Here is a 26,432-nt window from a genome sequence, read left to right on the forward strand (position 1 = left end):
CTAACAATTTTTGGTTTTACTTTCGCGAAAGGAAATTCCGGTTCGTACTTTTCCGTCCCAAAGTCGATTAGATTGATTTATTTATTTATCATTTTATTCACTTTTTAATTAATTTTTTTTTTTTTAATTCATTTATTTATTTGTGTATTATTTATGTATCATTCATTCATCTATCGTTTCAATAATTTATTGGATTTTTCATAAAATAAATCAATCAAATTCATCATGGGGAAATTTGTCTCTAGGGTCTATTCCAATGGAAGACTGGAATAACTCAGGCGTCAGCCGCAGAGCTAGGGCAACAGCAGCCTCTTATGGTTCTCACACTACTATGTTATGACGATCGACCCAATCAGCAAAGTCAGGTCCGCACTCGTGCACCGTTGCGAACCCGCCCAGTAGCATCGTCACAACACACCGTTCAAGTAGATGCTCTGCCGTTTCGGGTTCTTGCCCACATCGGGTACATGTGGGACAGGTGGAAAGTCCCCACTGATGAAGCGCATTTGCTGTTAGGCAGCTCCTCGACCGAAGTCGATTCGCAGTGTATCCTCTTACTGGTATCAAAGCCTGGCAACTTCTCACCAAGCTTAGGGGAGTGTACGTCCCCGCCCCCCACGAGGGATTGAATTCGTCCAAACCGACTTCCATCTCGTATATGCATCTCTGTCCGTAGTCAGGGAAGCTGCGTACAAGGGTTGCCGGGATTTATTTCGGCTCGAAACGGGGGCGCCATCCATAATGCGCTTCAGAGGGGTATCCCCATTCCCTCTCTCTCGGATCTTACTCAGCCAGTTTCCCGTAATCGTTTCCCTCCGGGCATCGGGGGGCTGGATCGCTGCCATTATCGGGCCCCATTCTCTAGGAGTTGTTGCCAGCGTTCCTGACACTATGTGCATTGACTTGCGAAGCAGAGCAAGGGCGAAGACCGAAGTCGATTCGCAGTGTATCCTCTTACTCTTACTGGTATCAAAGCCTGGCAACTTCTCACCAAGCTTAGAGGAGTGTACGTCCCCGCCCCCCACGAGGGATTGAATTCGTCCAAACCGACTTCCATCTCGTATATGCATCTCTGTCCGTAGTCAGGGAAGCTGCGTACAAGGGTTGCCGGGATTTATTTCGGCTCGAAACGGGGGCGCCATCCATAATGCGCTTCAGAGGGGTATCCCCATTCCCTCTCTCTCGGATCTTACTCAGCCAGTTCCCGTAATCGTTTCCCTCCGGGCATCGGGGGGCTGGATCGCTGCCATTATCGGGCCCCATTCTCTAGGAGTTGTTGCCAGCGTTCCTGACACTATGTGCATTGACTTGCGAAGCAGAGCAAGGGCGAAGTGACTTGCTAAACTAGCACAGCGGAGGGTGATCGAACTGGATACCTTTTGGGCACGAAGCAAAGACCTAACGCTGAGCCTTCATCTATTCAATATTCATCAATTTATTTATTCATTCTCTCATTCAGTTTTATATTGAAATGAATCATCGAATGTTGATATCGATATTAAACAAGTACATGTCGATTGATATTGATGCAGTAATTGATAAAGAATGAGACATTTCATAAAGACAACAAATTATATAGATGTAGTATAGATAGCTAGTAGTAGTAGTGTCGTATGGTCTTCACACCTCCAAGTGTGACTCATTCAGCCATTTGATGTAGTCGTCATCAGCTTTGTGGATAGCAGGATAGCCGCCCTCTATTGGTGTTGATGGACAGTGAAGTACCACATGGTCGATGTCCTGATTTGGAGCGTTACAGGCTTGGCATGTTGGTGTTGTTATATAGCCCCATTTGTGGAGATTAGATGCTGTTCTACCGTGTTTAGATCGTAGTCTGTTACAGGAGGACCACTGTTTTCTGTTTAGTGTGTAGAAACCTGGGAGTGGTGTTGCTGTAGGGTCTTCGATTAGATCACTGTTTTTCTCCCATTCAATTTTCCAGCTATCAGAGAGGTTGAAATGTTCTTTTTTGGTTTTGTAGAACGGTTTGCGAGATTTTAGGCGTGATGTTGCGGGGACTGATTGGGTGATTATTCTGAGTGGAGTATTTGATGTTTTCTCCAGTCGGTGATATTGTTTTTGTGTCGCCTCTTCTCTTCGGAGATGGGGAGGGGCAATTGCGCTCATTATTGGTAACCACGAGGTGGGAGTTGATTTCAATGTGCCAGAAATTGTTCTCATGGTGTTATTTAGTGCGGAGTCTACTGTAGTATAGATAGCTAAGAAACTCATAACATTGCCATCCGGAAGTATAACGAACCAACACACAAAATTATGTGTAATCGTAAACGTTTATAGTCTGGTTAATACAGTTTAATAAGAATCACTCACAAACGCGAATGGCAAAATACAATAACAAAGGCTTGACGTCATCTTCATTCTATCTATACCAGATAGCTATTAATTAATGCAAATATTACGCATTTTAGTATAATATAAAATGTTTTTCAATAACGCCCTTTCCTACGGCATCGTTTGATATCGTCACCAAGGAATTCCATGAAGGAATATAGACACTCTAAACCATCAATCAAAAGTTTGCTGTCAACAGGAATCACCCACCTTGTCCAAAGTAAGCAAATCGAGGGTGAATAACCTTGCCCAAAGAAGAAAAAACGAAATTTCCTGAAAAGGGCTCGAACCCGGGACTTTCCGGGTCACAGTTCAACGTACACTCAGATAACCACGCCTCTCGGACAGTGGTCATAATGTAAACAATGGCAGTTAACATAGCAAACTACCCAGGTTTTACTATCGATGGTGTGTGTCTAGGTAAACTACCCACTGTTCTACCACTTGTTCAATAGAACCAACTGACGTGTAAACTTTAACGTTTTATAATATGATCGAGAAAATCGCGTGATAACCAGTCACCTATTTGGCGGTTTAAAAACAATAACGATGATCAATGAGAAGTCGATTTTATTCACGTTATTGTTTATAAACAACTAGATATGTTTGCCCGAGCACGTGTGAAGGTGTATCACAAATTCCATGTTTTGATTGGTCAAAAAGTCTACTGGTTAATTGCTACCCCACCCCCACACCTCTATAAGAATAATAACTACCATTATAATATAATAAAGCGATTAATATGTACTTTATTTTTAAGCAATGTTTTTTTCCAAATGAGGAGCCCTGAGCTGGCCAAAATCTAATGAGATAATAATTTATTCTTTAAAGGAAAAGTAAAGGCGGGGTGGGGACAATGTCCCTTGCGTTCATGTCCCGGACAAAGAGAACCCCCATCTCGGAATGGGCATGATCTATATTACATTTCCATGTGCTCGAGGTCATTGGTCACATTGGAATATGTGCTCAAAGTGACCCACATAATGAAAAGTGTTCACAGTTTTTGAAATATCTAACATCACGATTGGTCATTTTGTTCAGCTTGACACATGTGTATGCTTACAACTTTCATAAACAAAGCAGCGTGTTTACATATCTGAAGAAATATCCAATCGTTGGACAGCAACAAATCATGTGATTGATGACTTGGTTGGACGAAAATATGAATATAGATCGGTCCCATTGCACCCCCTTCCGGAGTCAAGGAAGCTAAGAACAACACCACCCACCCACCCCTGGATTTCATTTTGATGTTGACTTTTTGTGTGAGTCCAATACCGTGTGCGTGCGCGTACATGAAAGCGACATAGTCAGAAAATAAATAAATTAAATTTCAGCTAAATAGAGCTGTCTAAATGAGTCAACAAAATGGAGATAAAGATAAAGGGAGTAAATCTGACTCATGAATGAACAATACAAAACAAACGACGTTTGGCCTTTTTCAAGTACTTCGAAGCGCTTCACAATAAACAGTTGGTTTCACGCGCCAACTTCGGTGTGAAAAAGAACAGTTTAATAATCTCTCTCTCTCTCTCTCTCTCTCTCTCTCTCTCTCTCTCTCTCTCTCTCTCTCTCTCTCTCTCTCTCTCTCTCTCTCTCTCTCTCTCTCTCTCTCTCTTTATTTATTTATTTATTTTAAAGCTCGTCATTCTCGACCTAACTCTATAATCCACCAACAACCCCTTATCTTTAAAAAAATATTCGCACCATTATATGGTATAAGAAGACCTAATTCATAATTCCCGAAATATTGTGTTATGATGGGTGCATTCAATCCCCTATGACGTCGGTGATCACAACCAGCGTCATAGGATACAAGTGGATAAGTTAGAAAGGGAGGTGACCATTGTAAGTGGAAAACTACAAAATACACCGTATTCATTACTTTGGTAAGTAGATAATAATATTATCAATCTAAAACATAAACTTATATTAATATGAGATAGCATACGAACAGATTTTTCTTGTGGTTCATTGTTTAAAAAATACATTACATTCGTTGTTCATCTTCTTTTTTTTTTAATGATAAGAATGTAGCCTAATACCTAATGACATAAGTCGTTGCAGGGTAAACTTAGATAATGGCTTAATGCTTAATACTTAATGACAATGAATGGGTATATACCTGGATACCTGGATACCTCTGTATAGAGCTTTTAGACTTGGTGTAGTCTCCTTCGCTCCTCCTCATCTATTATGATTGGACCAATTTTTATAATTGAACTTGTTTCCTAGGATGTTGCTTATCTCCAACTCTGCTTTGAATTTATTCAAATTTTTTGCTGATACTGTGGTTTCTTGTAGTTTATTCCAGTTATTTACAATTCTAGATGAAAAAAAGTTCCTTCTTTCATTTGTTTTAAAACGTTCTTTTTTCAGTTTCTTGCTGTTTCCTCGTGTCTGAATGTTTTTGTTTGGTTTAAGGAATCCTGCCTCTACCCTGTCTATTCCCTTTACTATTTTATATGTTTGGATCACATCTCCCCTTCTTCTCCTATACATCGCTCATATTCCCGTCTTTTGCTTGGGCCCATGATTATCTGGAAAGACGCATCATTACAGAGCCCAACAAAGAATGAAAAATATCACAAAGAAAATATCATCATCCCCAAATGTTTGCTTTCCTCGACTAGGGATCGGTCATTTACTTCCAATGAGATTTGCAACCGTTGCAGTCAGTAGTCGCGGTGGTGCATACAATGTTAGCAAAACTTACGAGTTATATAGATATAAGAGTCCGAGGTTCAATCCCGCCGGAGGAGGGCGGCTGCTCTGGGAGTGATGTAATCTATTTATTTATTTATCCATTTATTTATTAATTAATTGAACTATTTATTTATTTTGGCACTTAACACGCTTATCCATTAAAAAAAAAATAATCATACACTGTCTAGAGTATCTACTCCATATTTTTTCACTCTCAAACGTTCATATCGTTGTGGACATGAACATAAGCTGTTACGGGAGGCCTCCCGAAAGCTCCTACATCCCCAGTATTCTTTTTAAAAAAGTCCTTCGTAGAACATTATAAAAAAAGTTACCGCCCCCCCCCCCCCTCCCAAACCCCTTAATAAACCATTATAAAAAAATACTGGGGATGTAGGAGCTTTCGGAAGGCCTCCCGCTATTACTGTTGAATAATATTGCCCCCCCCCCACCCCTCCCATAAAAAAAAACAGATTTATTAAGGCGTATTCAGACTATCATTCGATAGTGAATGGAATTAAATTTATTGATGAAAAAAAAAGTCCTCTTTACTTTTCAAAATATAACATTGAAAATAATCTGGCGCACCATAAAGTGACCAGTGTCGCAAGAGTCGGTACCCTTCTTACTTCTTAGTCGATGCTCGCAAAATAATAATTCTATTATTTGGATTAAAATAAAAAATAATTGAATTCCTGAACAGCCCCCTTTTCTCAAGGGAGCCAAGGAAAGTAACAACAGATTTTTGAGGTGCGAGTTCGTAAAGATTGTCAGATATTTTTTTTCGCAAAATGCTGAATTAGCCGTCCATCAGAGACGGTAGAAATAATTGTTAAATTATTTAAGATCATAAATTTTCAAAGCTATCTACCATTTTTGTTTTTGGAAAAAATTATTTTAGCGTGTGTATAGATTAAAACATTGCTGTTCTCAAATTCTGGAATAAAAAAAAAGAACAAAAAAAAAACCATAAAAAAAAGAACAAAAAAAAACAAAAAAAAAACGACAGAACGCAATGAGTGGGCAAGTTTCTGAATCACTTAACTAACATGAGATTTTTAAAAAATGAGTGTAGAAAATGTCAAACTGGCATTAATTAAGCAAGCCGGCCTTTTGTTGTCTTACTCATTTTATGAGTTGTGGGATTTTATTATTTATTTACTGTCAGCGGTCAGAATTTTCTTTCTTGTATTATAAAGAATGGATGTCATGATTATATCATATTTTTATTTAAATTGTATTCCAACAGTGTCGTGCTCGCATGCTTTTTGTCAACTTAACCTTTCGATTGCCGTTATATTTTGACATGAAGTTTGGATTCCGACTTTTTTTGTAGCCTGTCACTTGCTGATTTCGCGATGAGGTTTATATATCGATATTTAATCGTTTCGATATCGATGATCGATTAGCTTCGCGTGCGTCGCCGTGAAATAAAGTGGATAGCTCTCACCGGCCAGGTGGAGTTGTCGTACCAGTAAGGTCGCTGGTTCAAACCCCCATCACCGCCGCGAAAAAAAAAAAATCTCTTTTGTCTTCTGGCACTTTCCTACTCACTTCAGTTCATCTCTTGTTGTTATCAACATAAGTGCCTGCTCCACTCACTTTTCTGAATTAAAGTAATCTGACGCACCTGTTTCGTGAGTCTATTGGCGCACCATAAAGTGAGTGTCGCAAATGTTGTTACTTTTCTTATTCGATGCTCGCAAGATCATATTACTTTAGGGAGGCGCGCGTCACAAAGACGACTCCTTTTAAATGCAACTAAGTCCATACCTTGTTTTTCTCACCACCATTGACAGTAAAGTTCATTACACCTTGTCTTGTATTACTTTTACTTGCTTGTTTCTCTGCAGAAATTTGGTTATGAACACACAAAAAAAGGCAAAAAACCAAAACAAAAACAAACAAACAAAAACAAGCAGTCCGAAGACATTTCCGATATTGAGCAATCGGAATCCCTCAAGTCATCGTATTACTTAATCCTCTTAATCCCCTTCGTTCCTTGCGGAACACTGAGGCTCTACGAGCCATATTCTTGGTAGCATCCTAATTGAGGTATGGGGACGCCTTCCGAAAGCTCCTACATCCCCAGTATTCTTGTTCTAGTAGGGGGTTTGGGAGGGGGAGACTTTCAAAAAAAAAAAAAGTTTCCCCCCTCCCAAACCCCCTGTTAGAGCATTATAAAAATACAAGAATACTGGGGATGTAGGAGCTTTCGGAAGGCCTCCCGAGGTATGCCATCTTCAGTTCGTCAGACAGTGGGCGCTTCCATTTCTGTTTCGGACGCCCAACCTTTCCTGTCCCTTGTGGGAGTGGGAGTGGGTGTGTATGTGTGTGTGTGTGTGTGGGGGGGGGTAGTCATCGTCAGAGAACAATAGGTATGACGTGGTTTCGAATCTAGACTCCATGTTGCAACCATGACCAGTCAGTTCCGTGTTGTCAATCACTGACCTCATTAAATACTTCGATAATGTGCTCAAAATTATCTCCTAGGTTAAAAAATGTTTTTTTGTTTTGTTTTTGAAACCTTAAATCTGGTCATGAAATGTCATTTCTTTATGCTGATCGCATCATATTTTGAGAGGCTCATGCTCGTATGAAAAATAATATAATCTTTGATAGTAGTAGGTATAGAATGGAAGCGAGGAAAATGTGACGTCACACTAGGGATCTCTATCGACATGGGCCCGTTTTAACATTGTTGTAATGTAATACAGTATTTTGCTTTGGTTTGAGATTATTTACTTTACAACAACGAGACCCTAACGATTCGGGTTATCAGATCTGCAAGTAAGTACACATTGGTCTCTATTGAAGCTACTCTACATAATATAGGGCAGTTCATTTGTATACTTGTTCACGTTTGGGAGGGGGGGGGGGGGGAAGGGGAGGGGACAAGATGAACAGTGCGCAAAATTAAGAGATTGAGGGAAGGCGTGGATGGCTCAATAGAAAAGTGCCTCATTGAATGACAGAATCAAGCGATATTGAGTATGGTCAGTGATGGAATGGTCTCAAAACTCTGGCCCTCTCAGTTGTGGATGAGAAGCCTATTTGCCTATAATTTTATCCCGATTGATCGTATTGTTCTGTATAAAAGTACCGGCACGTAGTGTACTTGTCATTATTAAATAGAGAGGTGCGTGTTACAAAGACGGCTTCTTAAAAAGCAAAGGTTCGATTTTCTCTGCTCATGTGCCATCATATTTTCACAGTAATTCAAATACAAGGAGATATTTTTTTTAAATCAATAAATTCATTCAAAATCGAAGGAAATTCTTTTTCAATTCTTTTAAAATTTAAATTTTAGACGTGCCTCTATAGCACAGTCCAGATGTTAAGGAAAATTCTTTTGAATAAAGAACCGCTATATTTTGTACCACATCATTGCAGGACATTGCTACAACACATCACGCTGTGTGCCACTGAGTTTTGAAAGATCTTAGTGTCACAGTGATACTTTAATATATTTATTAAAACTGATGGATCACAATGCACAATACCGTGCTCTTATTTTCCTTATTCTGTGCGGATTTTTATTAATTTTAAAAAATTTACTTGGATATAAATTCATTTATTTGATAGATCAGAGCGGGAACAAATTTGGCGTAAAAATTGAATAGGAAAGGATATGGTTATAAAATACATTGCTTGCGATACGAATTGATAATAATAATAATAATAATATAATAATAATAATAATAATAATAATATAATAATATAATAATAATAATAATAATATAATAATAATAATAATAATATAATAATAATAATAATAATAATAATAATAATATATAATAATAATAATAATAATAATAATAATAATAATAATAATAATAATAATAATAATAATAATAATAATAATAATAATATAATAATAATAATAATAATAATAATAATAATAATAATAATAATAATAATAATAATAATAATAATAATAATAATAATAATAATAATAATAATTCCATTGACATTAACTGGAAAGACAGACAAGGAGTAAAAAATATTACGATATCGATTCCATGTTTTTGAGATCGCAAATGCTATATCGATTCATTTCCTTCAAGTCAAGTCAGTCAAGCAAATCATCTAACGTGGCCGAAGCCGATATTTCCTATCACGCTAACTAAGAGGTTTTTATTGTTAAACTATTTTTTAAGATTTGAATGTTTTAAATGCATTTTATACTTGGATATTTTGAAGAAGGAAAAGAAAAGGGAGATTGTCGGAGCATGAGATGCAAGCAAACATTTGATATTGCATTTCAAAATGCAATGCAAATTTCCTTTAAATAAAAAATTTCGATAAACTTCACTGGAGAGTCTGGTCACCCTCTCTTTTCATTTTCACTCAAGTATTTATTTTAAAGAATTATTGATTGCTCTTTAAAACATTTGCATTTTCCCATCTAAATTTAGATAGACCTTCAATGGGAATTCAATCATCAGTTCATTTTGCATTTGCATTGCCACTGCCCGACTTAACCATGAAATCATCATATCACCATTGTTCTTTCAACTTTGATCATTGATAATCAATTTTTTTTTCTGAAATGCATAAATATATGAATATTAACAAGACTATGAACAAACGAAATTGAGATAAAGTAAATTATACATCTTCAAAAATCATTGTAATTGTAAACAGTCTGATTGTGGCTCTTTACTTTATTTTTATAAACTTTTCCTTACTTTTATTTGTATGCAGTTGATATTCATATATTTTACCAGTGTTGTCAATAATAGGGACATATTGCCCCACATATTTGTGATATATAGTGAGTTTCGGTGGACGGAGTGTTGACGTACACGGTAACTTTAGGCAGTTTGGTGAGGAGCAGCAGTGGGAGTCAAATTGTGACCTAACTCGCCCATAAGTTATAAGGAAGTTATGACTTGAAATTGCCGTTCGCTTTTACTAAAAGTTTTAGGGGGGTTCAATTAAAGATGCATAACTTCATTATAAAGAAGAGGAATATTGCAGATATTTCAGTATCATCTTCTTTACTAACCAGGCACCTAGCCTCAGGATCTCCATACACAGTAACATTTATACAAGGTAACCTTGAATCTCGCCTTTAAGGGTTAAATTGTATTGTTTGATTTTTTAAAATAACACACACACATATACAGAGCGAGGTCCATCCATTGCTTGTATTGTAGTGGCAAACCATTTACCGTGTATGTAGATCCTGAGGCTAGGTTACCATTTACGTAGACACTGCCTTCGGTGGAAGCAGCGAGAAATTCCATTTTGAAAAGGTGGCATTTTTATGCCCCTTCCGTTGTGGCGGTGCTGGTTCATTAACGAAACTGTTGCTGCTTGAAGCTCGAAGGAAAAGATAACGATGTCATAATATTCATAAGTGTTGAATTATTATGAGCTTCAATATATTAGACAAAGACATCCTATGGACGTTTCGGGTTTCCTGTTTATCAATAAAACACGGACGAATGAGACATATGTGAATGAAGTAGTTAAGGTGAATAAACAAAAGCAATGATGGGACGAGAAATAGAACACCCCTTTGTAAGAAGGCAGTGTCTACGTACACTGTAACCGGGCACTGAGCCTCAAGATCTACGTACACGGTAGCTCCGGTAACTAGACAAGCAATGGATGGACCTCGCTCTGTATGTGTGTGTATGCGTGTGTGTGTTTTTAAAAAAAATCAAACAATACAATTTAACCCATTAAAGGCGAGATTCAAGGTTACCGTGTACGTAGAACCCGAGGCTAGGTGCCCGGTTAGTAACGAAAATAATGATACCAAAATATCTGCGACATTCCTCTTTATAACGAAGTTATGCATTTTTAATTGAACCCCCCTCTAAACTTTTAGTAAAAGCTAACGGCAATTTTCAGTCATAACTTTCTTATGGGCGAGTTGGGTCACAATTTGACTCCCATTGCTGCTGCTCACTAAACTGCCTAAAGTCAAAAGTTACCGTGTACGTAGACACTCCGTTGTAAGAAAGTACAAATTAAAATATGACAATAAATATTAATAAAATTATTAACACCGTTTTTATATACCGCTGTTGGGGGTGTAAACGCACGGTCTAGAAATAGACCCACAGAAAAAAGAGGCTTATCTACTTTCTGTGAATAGACCCATCTACCACCATGAGTTTTCTATAAAGAAAAAATGATTTCGATCTCAATAAAATAAAAGAAAAATTGTCCACAATTGTCCTTCAAGGTGAGAGTCTAACAGCTTGTCCACTGTGCTACGGAGCCACCTGACTGTTCATAACATTTAATGTCTTTCTAGAACATTATTTTACCTTCAATGGCTATTCAAAATCATGATATTAAATGTCTTTCTAAAGCATTATTTTACTTTCAATACAACTTCTATTTTGTTGTTTTAAATTTCGGTCTCATGTCGTCAGCATTTGATTTGTTATTTTAAAAATAACAAAACAAAGATGTACAGATGTCATAATATAACTTTTATCATGTCCAAATGCAGAGACACAGCGACACAGCATCCATAATAAATGCATGGATTGCTTGTGTGCTACGGAGGTGCATAAAAACGATCTGTTAAGATACACCATCAATGGAGGTGCATAAAAACGATCTGTTAAAATACACCATCAATGGAGGTGCAGAAAAACGATCTGTCAAGATACACCATCAATGGAGGTGCATAAAAACGATCTGTCAAGATACACCATCAATGGAGGTGCATAAAAACGATCTGTTAAGATACACCATCAATGGAGGTGCATAAAAACGATCTGTTAAGATACGCGATCAATGGAAGTGCATAAAAACAATCTGTTAAGATACACCATCAATGGAAGTGCATAAAAACAATCTGTTAAGATAGCGGGTCTGATGGGAGATCACTTGAATCATAACATCTTGAGGGGGTTGGCATGGGGTACGATCGATAGATTGATGTCTGTGTTTCGTTCTTCTTCTCTTTACTAGCCTATCCTGCTTCTTTGGTTTGTGATTGTATTTTTGACAGGGGATATTTTTTTTTTCTGTAAATCTTCTGCCTGTTTGTTCTTGGTTATTTATAATTTAGCTTATGATATCTTTAGGTTATGATTTTGATTTACATTTGTACTATTTTTGTTAGATTGCTTGTTTTTTTTTTGTTTCAGCGGTCTCTCATATAACCTCAATTGTGTTGGAAGAGACCTAAAGCAACAAACAAACAAAAAAATCTGTTAAGATACACCATCAAATGGAGGTGCATAAAAACAATCTGTTAAGATACACCATCAATGGAAGTGCATAAAAACAATCTGTTAAGATACACCATCAAATGGAAGTGCATAAAAACAATCTGTTAAGATACACCATCAATGGAAGTGCATAAAAACAATCTAAGATACACCATCAAACGGAGGCGCATAAAAACACTACTTTTATTTTTGGACCCGTCACTCAGTTCTCTTAGGGATCATAGTATTAGGACATGGAGCAATCTGAATTGACTGACTGTCCCCCTTTTTACTTTTGACGAGGATCCAATGCTGATGCCTGAGTGAGGGTTTGGGTGGTCCACGTCTTGCACTATTTATACTTATATGTTTGGAGATGATCTTCTTAGTTCATCAATATTTAAGTGGAAATAATTACGCTCATGAAAAAGAGTCTGTCCAGACTATCAATCCGTCTGGCGATAGTTTCTCTTCTTCTGATTTTTAATTGAATATTGCTTTGGCCCTTCCACAGCAGACCAACTGGCCATCACTCCAACCAGGTGGAGGCTGTTAGAAGAGCATCGTGCCAGTCAGAGAGCCAAGTAGTTATAAGAAATGGAGAACAACAATGCCATTGCTGCCAAGGCAGAGACTGAGGATGTCGAGACTAAAATTGAGAATGTCAAGCCTACGGCTGCAGAAGACAATGACTCGTCCCCCAACAATAATATGAAGGGTGGGAAGGGTTATAGGTACAACCGGCGTCTTCAGCAGATTCGTAAGGATGCCAAACCAGAGGACGGTATGCTTTGTCTGTATCTTATAAAGGATCAGTTTATTTTAGTTTAATTTAAGTATTATGTAGTCAGTGTTGCAGTTCACAAGCCTGCATTTGTTTCAAGAGGTTTTATGCAAGATATTCATTTTATTTATTTTTTAAAATATGAATACTGAGTTATGGAATTGAATCAGTCTTTATTTATTAGACATAAAAATTGTACTAATGGATTTAAATTTATATAGAAAGATCCCCATCACTGCAAAATCCACAAGACACATTGGGGTCCGTTATTTGAATCATGTTAAGTGCTCTGTTGAGTCTTTCTGTATCTTTTATATCAGTAATTTCTGGTGGTAATGCATTCCATTTGCAAATTGCTCTATGAAATAACCCCCCTGAATTTATATGTTTTGGTTTTTGTAAACGGTTTTATTATGTGTTTTAATGTCATGTTTCCTCTCGTATTGTTTATTTTTCAGAGACTGGAAAGGCTGCCATCCGAAGGAAGATTTGGGACAATTTGGAAGACAATAATCTGGTCTCTGTTCCAAGGCCCTGTCATTACAGGATCCCAAATTTTGAAGTAAGTGAAGCATTATCTACCTATTTAACGATGGGACAAAATTTGCTTCAAATCATATTTCGCTCTCCCATTATTTATCTGGATATAACTATACACGTACGCATTTTCACCACAAGACAGCTGCAACAGTGAAGAATGGCATTGTAGCAAAAAAACAACTGGAGTCTGGTTTTGTGTATGGTATTGGGGAGATGGAGAGAGGAGGCTGGGTATTTTTAGGAACCCATCTCTGAATTTTACTCATTGTGAATTCATTTTGATTATTTTCTTGTGTCAGGGTGCTGCTGCTGCTGCCGATAGGCTGACTTCATTGGATGAGTTTAAGAAGGCCCACACCATCAAGGTGAACCCTGATAAAGCACAAGAGCACGCTCGCTTTTTGGTTCTAGAGGTAAGGTTCATCTTTTAATTTAATTTTTTTTTTGTGATAGTCTTTCTTTCTCTTTTTTATTTTTATTTTATTTATTTTATTTTTGGCCAGTGAACTGTGGTAGATGAGAAAGACTTGCGTTTTTTTCATCATCGCCAAGCGGCGCTGATTCGGTATTCAACACGGGTTATATTTCTGAAGATATCATGTTAGTCAGAACAAAGATATATATTATTATACTGTATAGATTTGTTGGGGGGGGGGGGGGTGGTGAGGATAGACTTTAAAAATGAAAATTTTAAAACCCACACATGTAATGTGCTTCAGTGTAGCAATGACTATGAAAATTTTTGTTTTCTATTTTTGTAGGAAATACTCTTAAATCAAAGCCCTGTCTCCACTGAGTAAAAATCTTTTTGAATTTTGGAAATCCATTAATATATAACAAAGTTATGCAGTTTCAAATGTGTCATTTATTTGGAGGACTCACAAAGAGAAAAAAATACGGAAAATATGGGACGCTTTTTCTGCGTTTTATTCTGGTTTGTGGCTGTATCTCGCTTAATACGTGGAATAAGATATTAAAACTTGGCAATTTATGGCAAAATTATCAGAAAATATGATGAAGACATCAGAAAAGTTCTAACTTGTATAGTTTTCAGTGATGATACTTTTCCGCGGATCCGCGGAAATCCGCGGTTTTCTTTCCTTTCCTCGGTTTTCCTCCTCAGATCCTCGATCCGCGGATATTTCCTTCATTTCCTCCTTTTACTTTTTTTTTATAATCTTTAAAAAATACCTCCTTTTTGAAAAAAAAATATATATATATATATATATATATATAAAATTTCTCCTTTTACTGGACTCCGGGCGTTTTAAAATTGTACTCAAAAGAAGTCATCCTGCCTACTTTCCTGTGGTGCAAGAATGTTGTAGGTGAGTTTTGCGTTTTTCCGAGACTTTTCCTCCTTTTTGACTTTTTGTGAGTATCATCACTGAGTTTTAGAGCTGTATGGTTACGGTCAACTATAATTTTGTTTTAAAGTATACATAATATTGATCATTTGGAACTTTTCCGAAGTGTAATTTTGTGTCTACAACACATACAAATCAAACGAAAAATGTCTAATGCCTGCTAAATTATTATCAATCAGTCCCGTGAGACCATGGCTTATGTTATTTCTAGTATTTATTTGAGAGAGAGAGAGAGAGAGAGAGAGAGAGAGAGAGAGAGAGAGAGAGAGAGAGAGAGAGAGAGAGAGAGAGAGAGAGAGATTAATCTACTATCCCTATGACATAACGCCTTAATTTTTAAAAAAGCGCGCGAGGATTTGTGTCATCAGTCACCGCGAACAAGTTGCCAGATGGCCACGTGTGTGGCCAAATATATAATTTTGTTTCTTTTATTAAATTTTATTCATCTATTTTTGTCTCATTGACATTTATCCTAGTCTATTCAATTTTCTGTATGTTAAAATTTAGTTCATTTTAAGTTGGCCAGTCTTAATAGTGAAAGCCATATGATTTTCTATTTAGCCACTTTTGAACTCGAATTTGGTCAGGTTAAAGTGTGGCCACTTGGCAGCCTTGCCTCGCTCACTTCATTTTCGTGTCGCGCGATGGTGGCGCAAAATGGCCGTCTCCATATTTTCACTCATTGAAATGCAAATTGGGTTGATGTTTTGTGAGAATACGGGGAAAGTACTTATCATAGTCCAATGAAATTTGAAAAATAAATAGAAGAAATGAGCATATATAACCTTATGAGCGACAAAATCTCTCTTCTTTGTAGTTTTAGAAATATTGTACTCCAAAGAGTAAAAATCTATTTTTAACGGTCTTCTGGTAATCGTACGAGTTTTGTCGCTTGACACAATCTAAAATGACCTCTTTTCTAACTGTGTGCCAACTTTCAGTCATATTCATCGATAAACAGCTTCGTAATTAATTTTTTAAAATAGTATGTACGGAACGGCTTCGTCCCTTATTTTGTCGCGAATTTGGGCACTTCGTGAGCGAAAAAGAGGCCCAAAGATTTGTGCGGGATAGTCATTGCTATACAGTGTGATGTGACATATTATATTGTCAAAGAGCATGTGGAAAACTAAGGAGCCTTCAATAATTAATTATCCTCATCTTTAAGAGAAAATAAAGATACAGAATTACTGGCAGAAGGATTGCGGTATTTTGTTTGTTTGATTCAGTCTGGTATGTGTGATAGATGGGAAGTGTTGCTATTTTACAATATTAAAGTTCATGATATATAGTAATTTTAGTCTAGTATCTTTGAGAGGTGGGGAGGGTTCCTTACTCTTTTACAATAAAAAAAAATAAAATTAATCATATATATTGTAATAGGAATATCCGTCTGTAGGCAAAACTCCCAACCCAGTTGTGATTTTATAGCTGGGTCCAGTCTATAAGATGCGACTTTGTGGGCCCCATGGATTTAAAGATCTTTTTTTTTTTTTCACTGGGGACACTCATGGTTTTTTAAATGAAAATATAAGGGTATTACTCGAATTTAAGATTGTTCACTGTTTTATTTGATTTTCTTAATTTTACATTCAAACCACCACTTTGGGGCACAATTGGCCAGATATAGATTTTTTCTTCCACTTTGGATTTTTATAGGTGGAAAAGTGATCGAAATATCTTTTTATTTTTATACTCTAGTTTATTTATTTATTTATTTTTTTTTCAGAGTGATAATTCCTATAAATAAAGTTGGAAACCATGTATTTAGAGTTAATATGCTTTTTTTCTCTCCTGAGAATTTAATGGGTCTACAGAATTTTTTGTTGTCTGTGGTAGGTCAAGTGATCTGTTAGGGTCTCAATTAATAACTGAAATTAAAGGTTTACTTGATCTACAATCTGAAAAACAATATATGTTGCAACTAATACCAAGCACTTATCTTAACTTTTCAGGCAGAAAAAGAACTTGTTCTCCTAAACCAGGTAATTTTTTTATTAGTTAAAAAATGTTTCATAATAACATTTTTAAAAAAATAGTTTGAAAAGCATGATTTATTATTTTTAGACTTTGCAAATGGGTAATTGAATTTATGTTTTCATATTTTGCCTATTGAGTGTTATCTGTATGTCATAGAAAGTTGTGGTTTTTTTTTGTGTCAATAATTTCTTAATTAAAAACAAAAAATTTGAGACTCTTTCATTCCTGCATCACATTAAATTTAAAAATATTTCATATATATATATATATAGTTAAAAATTTATCACAATCCATTTTAGTGTATTGAAACAATTAGGGATTTTGTTTTAATTCCTCTGTTCAGATTCTAGCCTTTACTCGCTAGTTTTCAATTGATGGCCAATCCTTCAAAATTGTTTGGGTTCACTCATGTTGAACCTCAGAGAGTTAAACAATAGACTGCTGATGATTTAGGAGTTATCTGTACCCATCCCTGAACATCGAGAAGCTGTCAAAAGCTTTAATATTTTGTCTTATGATAGTTCCTTTATTTTTACAATGATTTTAAATGTAAGGAACTCTACCCATCCCTTACCTTGATAGATCCTTTTTAGCATGTGAATCCAATGTTTTGGATACGTTTTATTTTTTTCACTTTCTGATTTTCCATCCGTGTTAAGAATCAGAAGGATCTGATGGTTCCCACACCTGAGCTGAAATCTGGCCTGTTGAATCGTGTTGTACCAGCGGAGGGGTCCAACAAAGAGGAACTGAGACATTGTTGCACCACCCAGGTTGGTCATTTAAAACAAAAATAAAAGTTGAGCTTTTATATAGCGCAATATCCACTAAACATACTCAAAGCGCTTTACAAGGGGTCCCAGACCAACAGCAACACATAACATGTAGGACGAAACATGACGCCTGTTTGGCGATAATACAATTTTTCATCACCATGATCACTTGAGATATGAGAGTACTTGTGAACAGGTGGCATGTCACTATGCAAGTTTTTAGATTGAACCAATAGCAAATCCTGCTATGACCAAAATTAATAAAGACTATTTTGTCTTTGGATACGGTGATTCTATATTCCCTTTAATGTGCTTTGAAAGGAGTCCCATGCCGACAGCAAAGCTAAACATGTAGATAAAACATGACACGCAGCCTGTGTAATATAATAATCTTCTCGACAGTGACAACAATTTTAGAGTATAGGTACTCATTTCTACCATTTGAGAAAAGAGCAGCTCATAGCGGGATTTGAACCCTACAGGTTTTAAGCTGAGTGTCATATTGCTAGACCACAAATTAATGGTCAGGTCTAAGATCCCAAAAAGTTCATTACATCAAATTTTAAGGGTGAAGGTAGATGATGTTGCATGTGTTTTTGTCTTTTAGCATGTGTTTCAAAGTCCAGATATCTTTTCATGGTTACTTGGGACACAGTATATTTTGTGACATATTTTTTCTTTTCCTTTTTTCAATCGGTGGTTCACAGGTTATCAAATGATATGATTTCTAACCCCTCCTCCTCTTTCCTGATTTCTTGACATAATTATTCTGTTTATATTTTTGAAAACTGCAGGGAGTGAAGGAGAATAGTAAGGAGATTGGCCTCGGAGACAAAGTCAAACTGGACCTTATTGTGGTCGGCAGTGTGGCCGTTTCCAGGAATGGTAAGAATGCTGACAACCAGTGTGAAATTCTGCATTTTAAACAAGTTTTGTCCAAAATACACCAATATGAAAATGTTTATATACCACAAAAGAAAATGCTGGGTGGGGTTCCTGACCTCCATAGTGGACAGGGAGGTACTAACTGTGTCTTCTATCCCCAATTACATATTTTCCATCTTGCTTTCTGTCTTTGTCGTGGAATGAGATTACTTGGTTTTGTCCTGGCCCTGCCAATACCCTGGCTGAGAGGGAAAGTCAAATGTATAGTTAGTTTTGAGAGATGATATTTTTACCTTGTAAATCTGTTATGCACTGTATTATGTTTTATTTACATATTATATATGATTTGTAAACATTTGAGTGTATTCCTCTTAGTTGGGACCTGTGCTTGTGTCAGGATGAGACATTTAGGTGATCTCAAACTAAGTACACTGATAGTGTGCTCTTGGGTGTTTTAATTGTTTTTCTAGAACTTTTTACTATACCATTTTCTTCCTTTTACTAGCGCTGATATGACCTTAATGTGTTGAAAGCGCGGTAAAACCCTTAAAAACAAACATAAAACAAAAGAAAATGAAATTGATTAAAAAGTGGCATAAGATATTAGAATTGTTTGGTTCTATTGATTTTGACTTTTTATAAGAATGAAGACTGATGTATATTGAATAGCATGACAAGTGAAGTGACCTAATGATATTACTTTGCTCTCTAACCTGATCCAGCCGCTTAAGTTATGATGTTTATTGGTAAATCAGGTTAGTCCATCATGATTCTTAAATTTAAAAAATTAAAGAAAATATCTATATATAGCCATACATTGGTAATTTAATTGTTAAGTCTAGATATAACGATTTGTTTTATGATGATGTTGGCTTTGGCTGGGATTGATCTACTATGCGCTGACAAAACACTCCCTCATTCTGGCCATAAATTTTAATATTTAAATTTAAAAGATCGAAGAATCTCGACATGACAAAAATTCTAAAACCGGAGACTTTTGAAATCTCACAAATAAGAGATTTAAGAAGTTGCTTCTCTAATACCATAAATACTTGAAGTAAAAAATATATGGCCAAAAAAAAAAAAAAGACATTTTTTCAGTGTTCGGCAGGTATCGATGAGAGCTAGGTTGATATCCAATGAAAGTTATAATGGTTGCCAAAATGCTGAGAATTTTTTTTAAATGTTATGTTTTTTTTTACTTCCCTCCCTAATTTTCAATGATTGAACATCACCATCTCTAATCTATAGAAGGTTACAATTCGTGTGAATGAGTGTAGAAACTATCCATTTTGAGATCATACAGATTTTTCTCTCTCTTGAAATCCATTTGAAAAATACTGAAAGAACCCCGCAATTTTTCTTATTACTAATTACCGATGACTTGTCGTGTCTTTTGGATTTCCGTGGAGATATCACAGACTTTAGAGTAGTCGTAAATCCTTATTGCAAATAGAATGTTGGTGCTTTCATGGAAATTACCAGAAAATGCACATTTTTCTTTTCATCCATTTAAAAGTGGTGCGGTATTATGCCTGAGAGTGTCTCTGAGCTATGATAAATTCTTTTATGAAATGATTATTAAGAATTTGGTTTACGAATTGGATGTTAAAAAATTGAAAAAGCATTTAAGTCTTATAATTATGTTCCCATATTTAGGTTTCCGCATAGGCAAAGGCAAAGGTTATGCTGACCTGGAATACGCCATGATGCGCACAATGGGGGCAGCAGATGCCAACACGGTGGTTGTGACAGCTGTCCACGATTCACAGGTAGTGGACATCCCAGAGGACCTGGTAGAGGAACACGACATCACTGTTGACTACATCCTCACCCCGACGGAGGTCATCAAGACCAACTGTACCAGAACCCGACCCACTGGGGTCATCTGGAATCACCTGGAGGTCAACAAATTTTACCAGGTTGGTTGTGGGGTGGCTTTTAACTCTTTTTAGCATTGCAAACTATGTCCACGTACTCTCTTCAAAAGGTCTTTAATTCAATAAATTTCTTGAAGACAGTTTTGTTGCCCGGGTTAATATATATAGGACTTTAAAGTATTGATTTAATGTATTTAAACACAAAATGGTTGTTTTCCTAGCAGTTATGTCTACCATGTTATCAGCCTTGAAAACGAAGAATCTTTTCAAGTAGGCAGGTCTGCTTTTAGGTGATCTCAAACTTAAGTACATTGATAGCATGCTTTTGGAATCTATTTTGGTTTCCAATTTGATCCAGTCCCCTTTGTCTTATTTGTGTGCCTTCTTACTGGCGCTATGACCCTAACTGTTGCAAGTGCCATAGAACCCTGAAAAACAACAATCAAAACAATATTAAATTAATTATCTATCAATTTCATCTCAGATTCCTGTATTGCGCCAACTCCGCAAGAACGAGCGTGATGATGGAAAGAATGTGTTCTTGAAAGAACAGAAAGAGGAAGATGAGGATCCAGTGGACTCCATGGAGCCCCCACAACCCAGGCGCTATGTGCGTTACTACAAAAATGATGGAGGCTACCGGGGAAGGGGACGCTACTACGGCGGGTAGGCCATCAATTTTATTTTGTTCTTTGGGGAGGGGTCTTTTAACGTCCCATGGGAGGCCAAAGAGGTCACTCTCACTGTACCTTCTATTCTACTTATATGTTACTTTCTCTCCTAAATAAGTTTGGAAATAATGAGTTGTTTGTGAAATTCAAATATATTTCAGATAATATTAGGATTTTATATATTTATATATATATATTCATTATTATATTATATATATTCATTTAAACTTTTCGTTTTCATCCTCTGTGCAGAAGATACCGTCGTGGTGGAAGACGTAGGCAGTATGACGAAAATGGTGAGGGTGACTCTGGGGCAGACGGCGATAATGAAGGTGGGCGTTCTGGAGGCAATAGACGCCCCCCACCCCGCAACAACAACTTCAGGAATAGACGATTCCGTCGGGGTGGCAAGGCCAGGGCCTCTGAGTCCGAACACAGCGACGGGGGCAACAAAGATGGTGGGGATGGCGAGGACAGACCCAGACAGAGAAGGTGAGAGATATTAGAGGTTAAAACTGGTGTTTGAAGAAAATTCAGTCTTGCTGTGAAAGGGTAGTATCGAATAGCTACACCTCTATTTTGAATCTTTTAATCCATTCTTCAAATTCTTTTCCTGCCTTATTGGCTGTCCCATAGCCTCCTGATGTCTTGGAATGAGATTACTTGGTTTTGTTCTAGCCCAGGTCCTTGACAAGGAGGGGAAAATGTACAGCTATAGTTTTGGGATATGATAATATTTTCCTTGTAAATCATCTCTCAGTTGTGTACTATTACATTAACTGTTTTGAATATGTAATGTTTTGTAAATATTTTAGTGTATTCCTCCTTGTGGGGTCCTGTACTTATGTCTGGATGAGACTTTCAGGTGATCTGATAGTGGGCTCTTGGATTTTATATGTTCCCTATTTGAATGATTCCCTTTTTCTCGTGTGCTTTCAATTGTAAATCTATAACTTTTGAATATTCCATTTTCTTCCTTTTTACTTGTGACCTATATGTGTCGCAACTGCCGTAAAACCCTTAAGAAAAAATAGAACAAAACAAACAATCTCTTCATTTCTCTGATTTTACTCGTAGCCCATCTTTAATGATATCAATGTTTTCATCACTTTTGAATCTTGCTTTGTAAAAAGTATTCATTGATACGGGCTACAATTATGGGTGTTTATCAAATAAAAGGATAAAAAATGTTGACTTTTGTTTTGTTTTGTTTTTTTACAGGATGATATAAATAATTACTTTTGAAATTTTCAGATATAATACGAACCGTAGACGATACAACCCCAACACAGATCGCAGACGTCGTTATGATAATCGTCGTGACAATCGCAGGGATGATCACTCTGGAAGCGATGGAGAGCAGAAATACTCAGCTGATGAAGGAGAACGTAAGCTTTACTTTTGTTAGACATTTTGAAATAGATTGATTTAATTTTACTCTTTGTGGCAACCAATTGGATTTTGAGGCTATTCTTGCATGGCATGTGTTTACAGGTGCTTAGGAAATATTCAGCTTTCCATTTTTGCGAGCAATCACAAGTCCTGCATCTTACCTTTAAATGGTTACTTCTTTAAATAATTCTGGAATTATTTGACTTCCATCATCTTCCTTATTACTGGTGTTGAAGTTATTATAAGTCTCTCAATTCTCTAAAGTACAAAAGACAGAACAAGTAGTTGGCTGTTGGAATTAATATGTTACACTTTTATCTTTTCATCAGAAAGTTCCATCTGAATCAAGGTGAACTGTAATATTATTTTTGAAATCAAATTAAACCCATAGGTGAAAGTTTGCCAGCAATACTGATAATCAAGGATGAGACATGGCGCCTGCGTATTAAAATTTATTTTTGACCTAGAATATGCTAGCACTGGCCAGGTACTCATTTTACACCCAAGTATGGTTATGAGATGGGAACAAGCCTTTTTTTTTTTTTTTTCAAATTTCAAGTTTACTCATTTGGATCAAATCCTTTTGACTTAACTACACACCTTATAATTTTATATGATTATTTGTAAAAATACTTGTAAATTATGCATTTTGGTTTGGTTTTATCCCTTAAAATTAAAATTTTGTTATGGCAGTAGGCTTGGAATCAACCCAATTTTGTTTGTAGTCATTTAAGCCAGGCACGTTAATTTCTTGATTTCAGCTCGTCAACGTCCTCAACGACAGAGATTCCGCACTAACCCAGATGCTGTTGTGTTTGTGGGCGCCTTGTCCCGTAACCTGCGTGTCAGTGAACTGAAGACAGAGCTACGCAGCCACAATGTGAACCCTGTCCGACTGCTGTGGCGTGGTGCTAATGGCTATGCCTTCCTCTTCTTTATGGAGCCGTCAAACGCAAAGGATGCTGTGGGTGCCTTGGCAGGCAGAGAGTTGAATGGACGGGAAATGAAGGTAGGTAATGACTGAAGCATTTTAAAGTGACAATTCTTATGTATTAGGGTAGAAATCGTACACCCTAATTTGTTGGGGGGAAAATATTCTCTTTTGAAATTCAGAACTTTTGAAAATTAAACATTTTATGTGTGTTGGTTCACAAGTCTACCACGAACACAGGATCAATTTATCAATTTTTCTTTCCTCACTCATCATCATCATCATCATAAATCAACTGCCTCAATTTAATCACGATTATTTTTGTCTAGGATATGCTAACATACTTTTGGACAACATGGGTGATTCTGGTTGACATCAGACATCCTGTTTGAGTTGATGGATTATCTTTATTTCTTCATGGAATGTTTAGGCGAGGGGACCTAATGGTTCCGTTGCGAAAGGGCGTTATTAAAATTAAATCTATTTATGCTAACATGATATTGATATTTCTGGGTGGGGTTCCTTACTGTGTCTTCTATCCACCTATATCTGTTTTCCAACTAGCTTTCTATCTTTGTCTTGGAATGAGATTACTTGGTTTTGTCCTGGCTCTGGCCGGGTACCCTGGCTGGGGGGGAAACAGTCAAATGTAGAGTTTTGGGAGATGATATTTTTTTTCCTTGTACTTGTAAATCATCTCCCTGTTATGCACTGTATTATATTTTCTTTGTATTATATATGATTGGTAAAACATTTGAGTGTGTTCCTCTGAGTGGGGACCTGTGCTTGTGTCTGGATGGATTTTAGGTGATCTCAAACTTAGTACTTTGACGGTGTGCTCTTGGAATTTACATCTATTTCCTATTTGAACCAATTCCCCTTTGTCTTGCCTTTTCTTGTGTGCTCACTCTAATTGTAATTCTAGAACTTTTTACGAACCCATTTTCTTCCTTTTTACTAGCGCTGATATGACCTTAATGTGTTGTAAGCGCTGTAAAACCCTTAAAAAACAAAAAAAACCCAATAATATTGATATTTCCCAAGGTGGAGATGGCAAACATGGACCGTGATCGCCGTCGAACCAATAGAAATACCCGTGGCAGGGAAGAAGACGGCGAGGATGACAGGAGGTAAGGTCTTGAGTTTGGGACTATTTCACAGATAATGGTGATATACTTTTTAAAAATAATTTTAATTTGATTTAATTCCTTTTTTTTTTCGAACTATTGTTGCAGACATTAGATAAGCTTAAGAATACTTTTTTAAATTATATTTATCTCTTGGACCTAAGACAAAATGTTATTTTATTATATATCTCTCTTTGACTTAAGACATAAGGTTACCATTGCATACAGTGCAGATTTATTTGGTTTTAACAAATAAATAATATACTTTTTTGGGGGGAGCCAATATTTTTTCCCCCAGATTCAGAATTTAAAGCCAAAACTTAGAGGAAAAGTGATAAAATTATAGTTGTAGTTCCGGAGTGCTGCCGTTGTTTTAAAAAACACAGTATATGCAATGTTGACCATATAACACATATTATGTTCTTTAATAAAAGGGCAGTGTGGATGTAGGTCCATTTACATACAATTTTTATGATTAAGGGTTGAGCTTGTAATGTGTATTGTTTGTACCTTCAGCAGTTCTGGTTTAGAGATGTTCTCAAAAATGTTATCTATTTTTTCCAACAGGTAGATGAAATCCCTTGGATCGTGTCACCCTCTCTGGCCACCATGGGATTTAACAGTTGTGTGTTGTGTAGATGCGTTTCCAATATAATTTATCCAAGACTGGCCAGGGAAAGGGTGTGATACAAAGAGGGGGATTTTAAAACCTCCCTTGGTATCCTGATTACACAAAAGAAAAAGCCCATTCAAGTAAGGGCAAGAGAGGAGACACTCTGTAACTTTTACTATTATATCATTCGAACATTTGTATTGTTCTTAATAATTCTTTTTATTGCTATATTTGTTCCCTTTAAAAAAAATTTTTTGTGTGGAAAGTCGAAGCGACGGACCGAATAGCCATTGTTGTTGCATTGCCGTACGTATAATACTTGCACGTAATGACATATGAGACATATATGGGTATAGTGGTGGGAAGTCCTTTGAGTTGTTTTCAAGATTATGATGATGATGAAGATGAAGATGTGGAGTAAATTGATAAAGCTGTTTGTAATAATGAAGACATGTATCTTATTCATTAACGGTTAACCTCTTGTCGGACGTTTTAAATCTTCCTTGTTTTTTTTTGTGTTTTTTTTGTCTTGTCTATTGAAACAAGCCAAGCCATTTGAGACAATTGAATGAATTGAATAGGACCTGAAGACCAATGGTTTAAACCTCCCGCAGAATACGTTCCTTTTTTTTTTTTTTCTGGTCTCTGAGAACCAAAAACAAAAAAAATAATAACATGACAAAAAACCGTCAAGCCTTGTATTTGATTGATAGAATACAATGGAATTTATACCCAGCTTTCCACTTGCCACACCCAAAGAAGTAATTGGAATGACATAAAAGATATAAGTCTGGTCTTTGTGTCAGAAGAAAAATGACTGGAAAACAGGCTATAACTCAGTTTGATAAAAAAAACCCACCCGTGACTAACAAATACTGCCATGGATAAAGAGTGAAAAAAATAAAATAAATAAAAAAGAAAGATAGAGAATACAGTAAACACTTCAAGACATGTCAACAATAATATTGAATTGAATTGTTGTCGTGTGATCATTTTGTGTGTTTTCATATTATATTATTGTCACTCCCCCTGCACTTGTTCTGTCCTCGTGTAATGATAACATAAAAAAGTCATTGCTGCTGTCGTCTTGTGAGTGGACAGCTTATGGCTGCAACTATCAGCAACATATCGTCAATCATGTAATTTTATTATACCACCTCGCTTAACACTGATGCTGCAACTGACAGTGGGCTATTGTCAAGGGTTCCTTAATATTTCCAAAATATTATTAAATAGATAAAACAAAA

The 26,432-nt window shown here is 36.4% G+C and overlaps 1 protein-coding gene across 2 annotated transcripts; it reads left to right on the plus strand.

The window, feature by feature from the left end:
* The first annotated feature begins 4,140 nt into the window (after positions 1 to 4,140).
* Positions 4,141 to 26,432, plus strand: LOC144956970 (uncharacterized). 2 transcript variants are annotated; one of them, XM_078887838.1, is made up of 14 exons: positions 4,141 to 4,241; positions 12,757 to 13,026; positions 13,485 to 13,588; positions 13,866 to 13,979; positions 16,889 to 16,918; positions 17,573 to 17,686; positions 18,481 to 18,571; positions 20,231 to 20,493; positions 20,936 to 21,117; positions 21,375 to 21,614; positions 22,377 to 22,510; positions 23,276 to 23,523; positions 24,490 to 24,575; positions 25,140 to 26,432. In XM_078887838.1, exons 2-14 carry the CDS (start codon positions 12,840 to 12,842, stop codon positions 25,141 to 25,143), a joined length of 1,797 nt encoding a protein of 598 aa, XP_078743964.1. In that variant the 5' UTR covers positions 4,141 to 4,241; positions 12,757 to 12,839; the 3' UTR covers positions 25,144 to 26,432. The 2 variants fall into 2 exon arrangements, with proteins under 2 accessions (XP_078743964.1, XP_078743963.1); XM_078887837.1 differs by lacking the exon at positions 4,141 to 4,241 and adding an exon at positions 9,095 to 9,191.

Source organism: Berghia stephanieae, chromosome 11 (assembly GCF_034508935.2).
Source record: "Berghia stephanieae isolate SIO BIC M18660-M18661 chromosome 11, UCSD_Bste_1.3, whole genome shotgun sequence".
NCBI classification, from domain to species: Eukaryota; Metazoa; Mollusca; class Gastropoda; order Nudibranchia; family Aeolidiidae; genus Berghia; species Berghia stephanieae.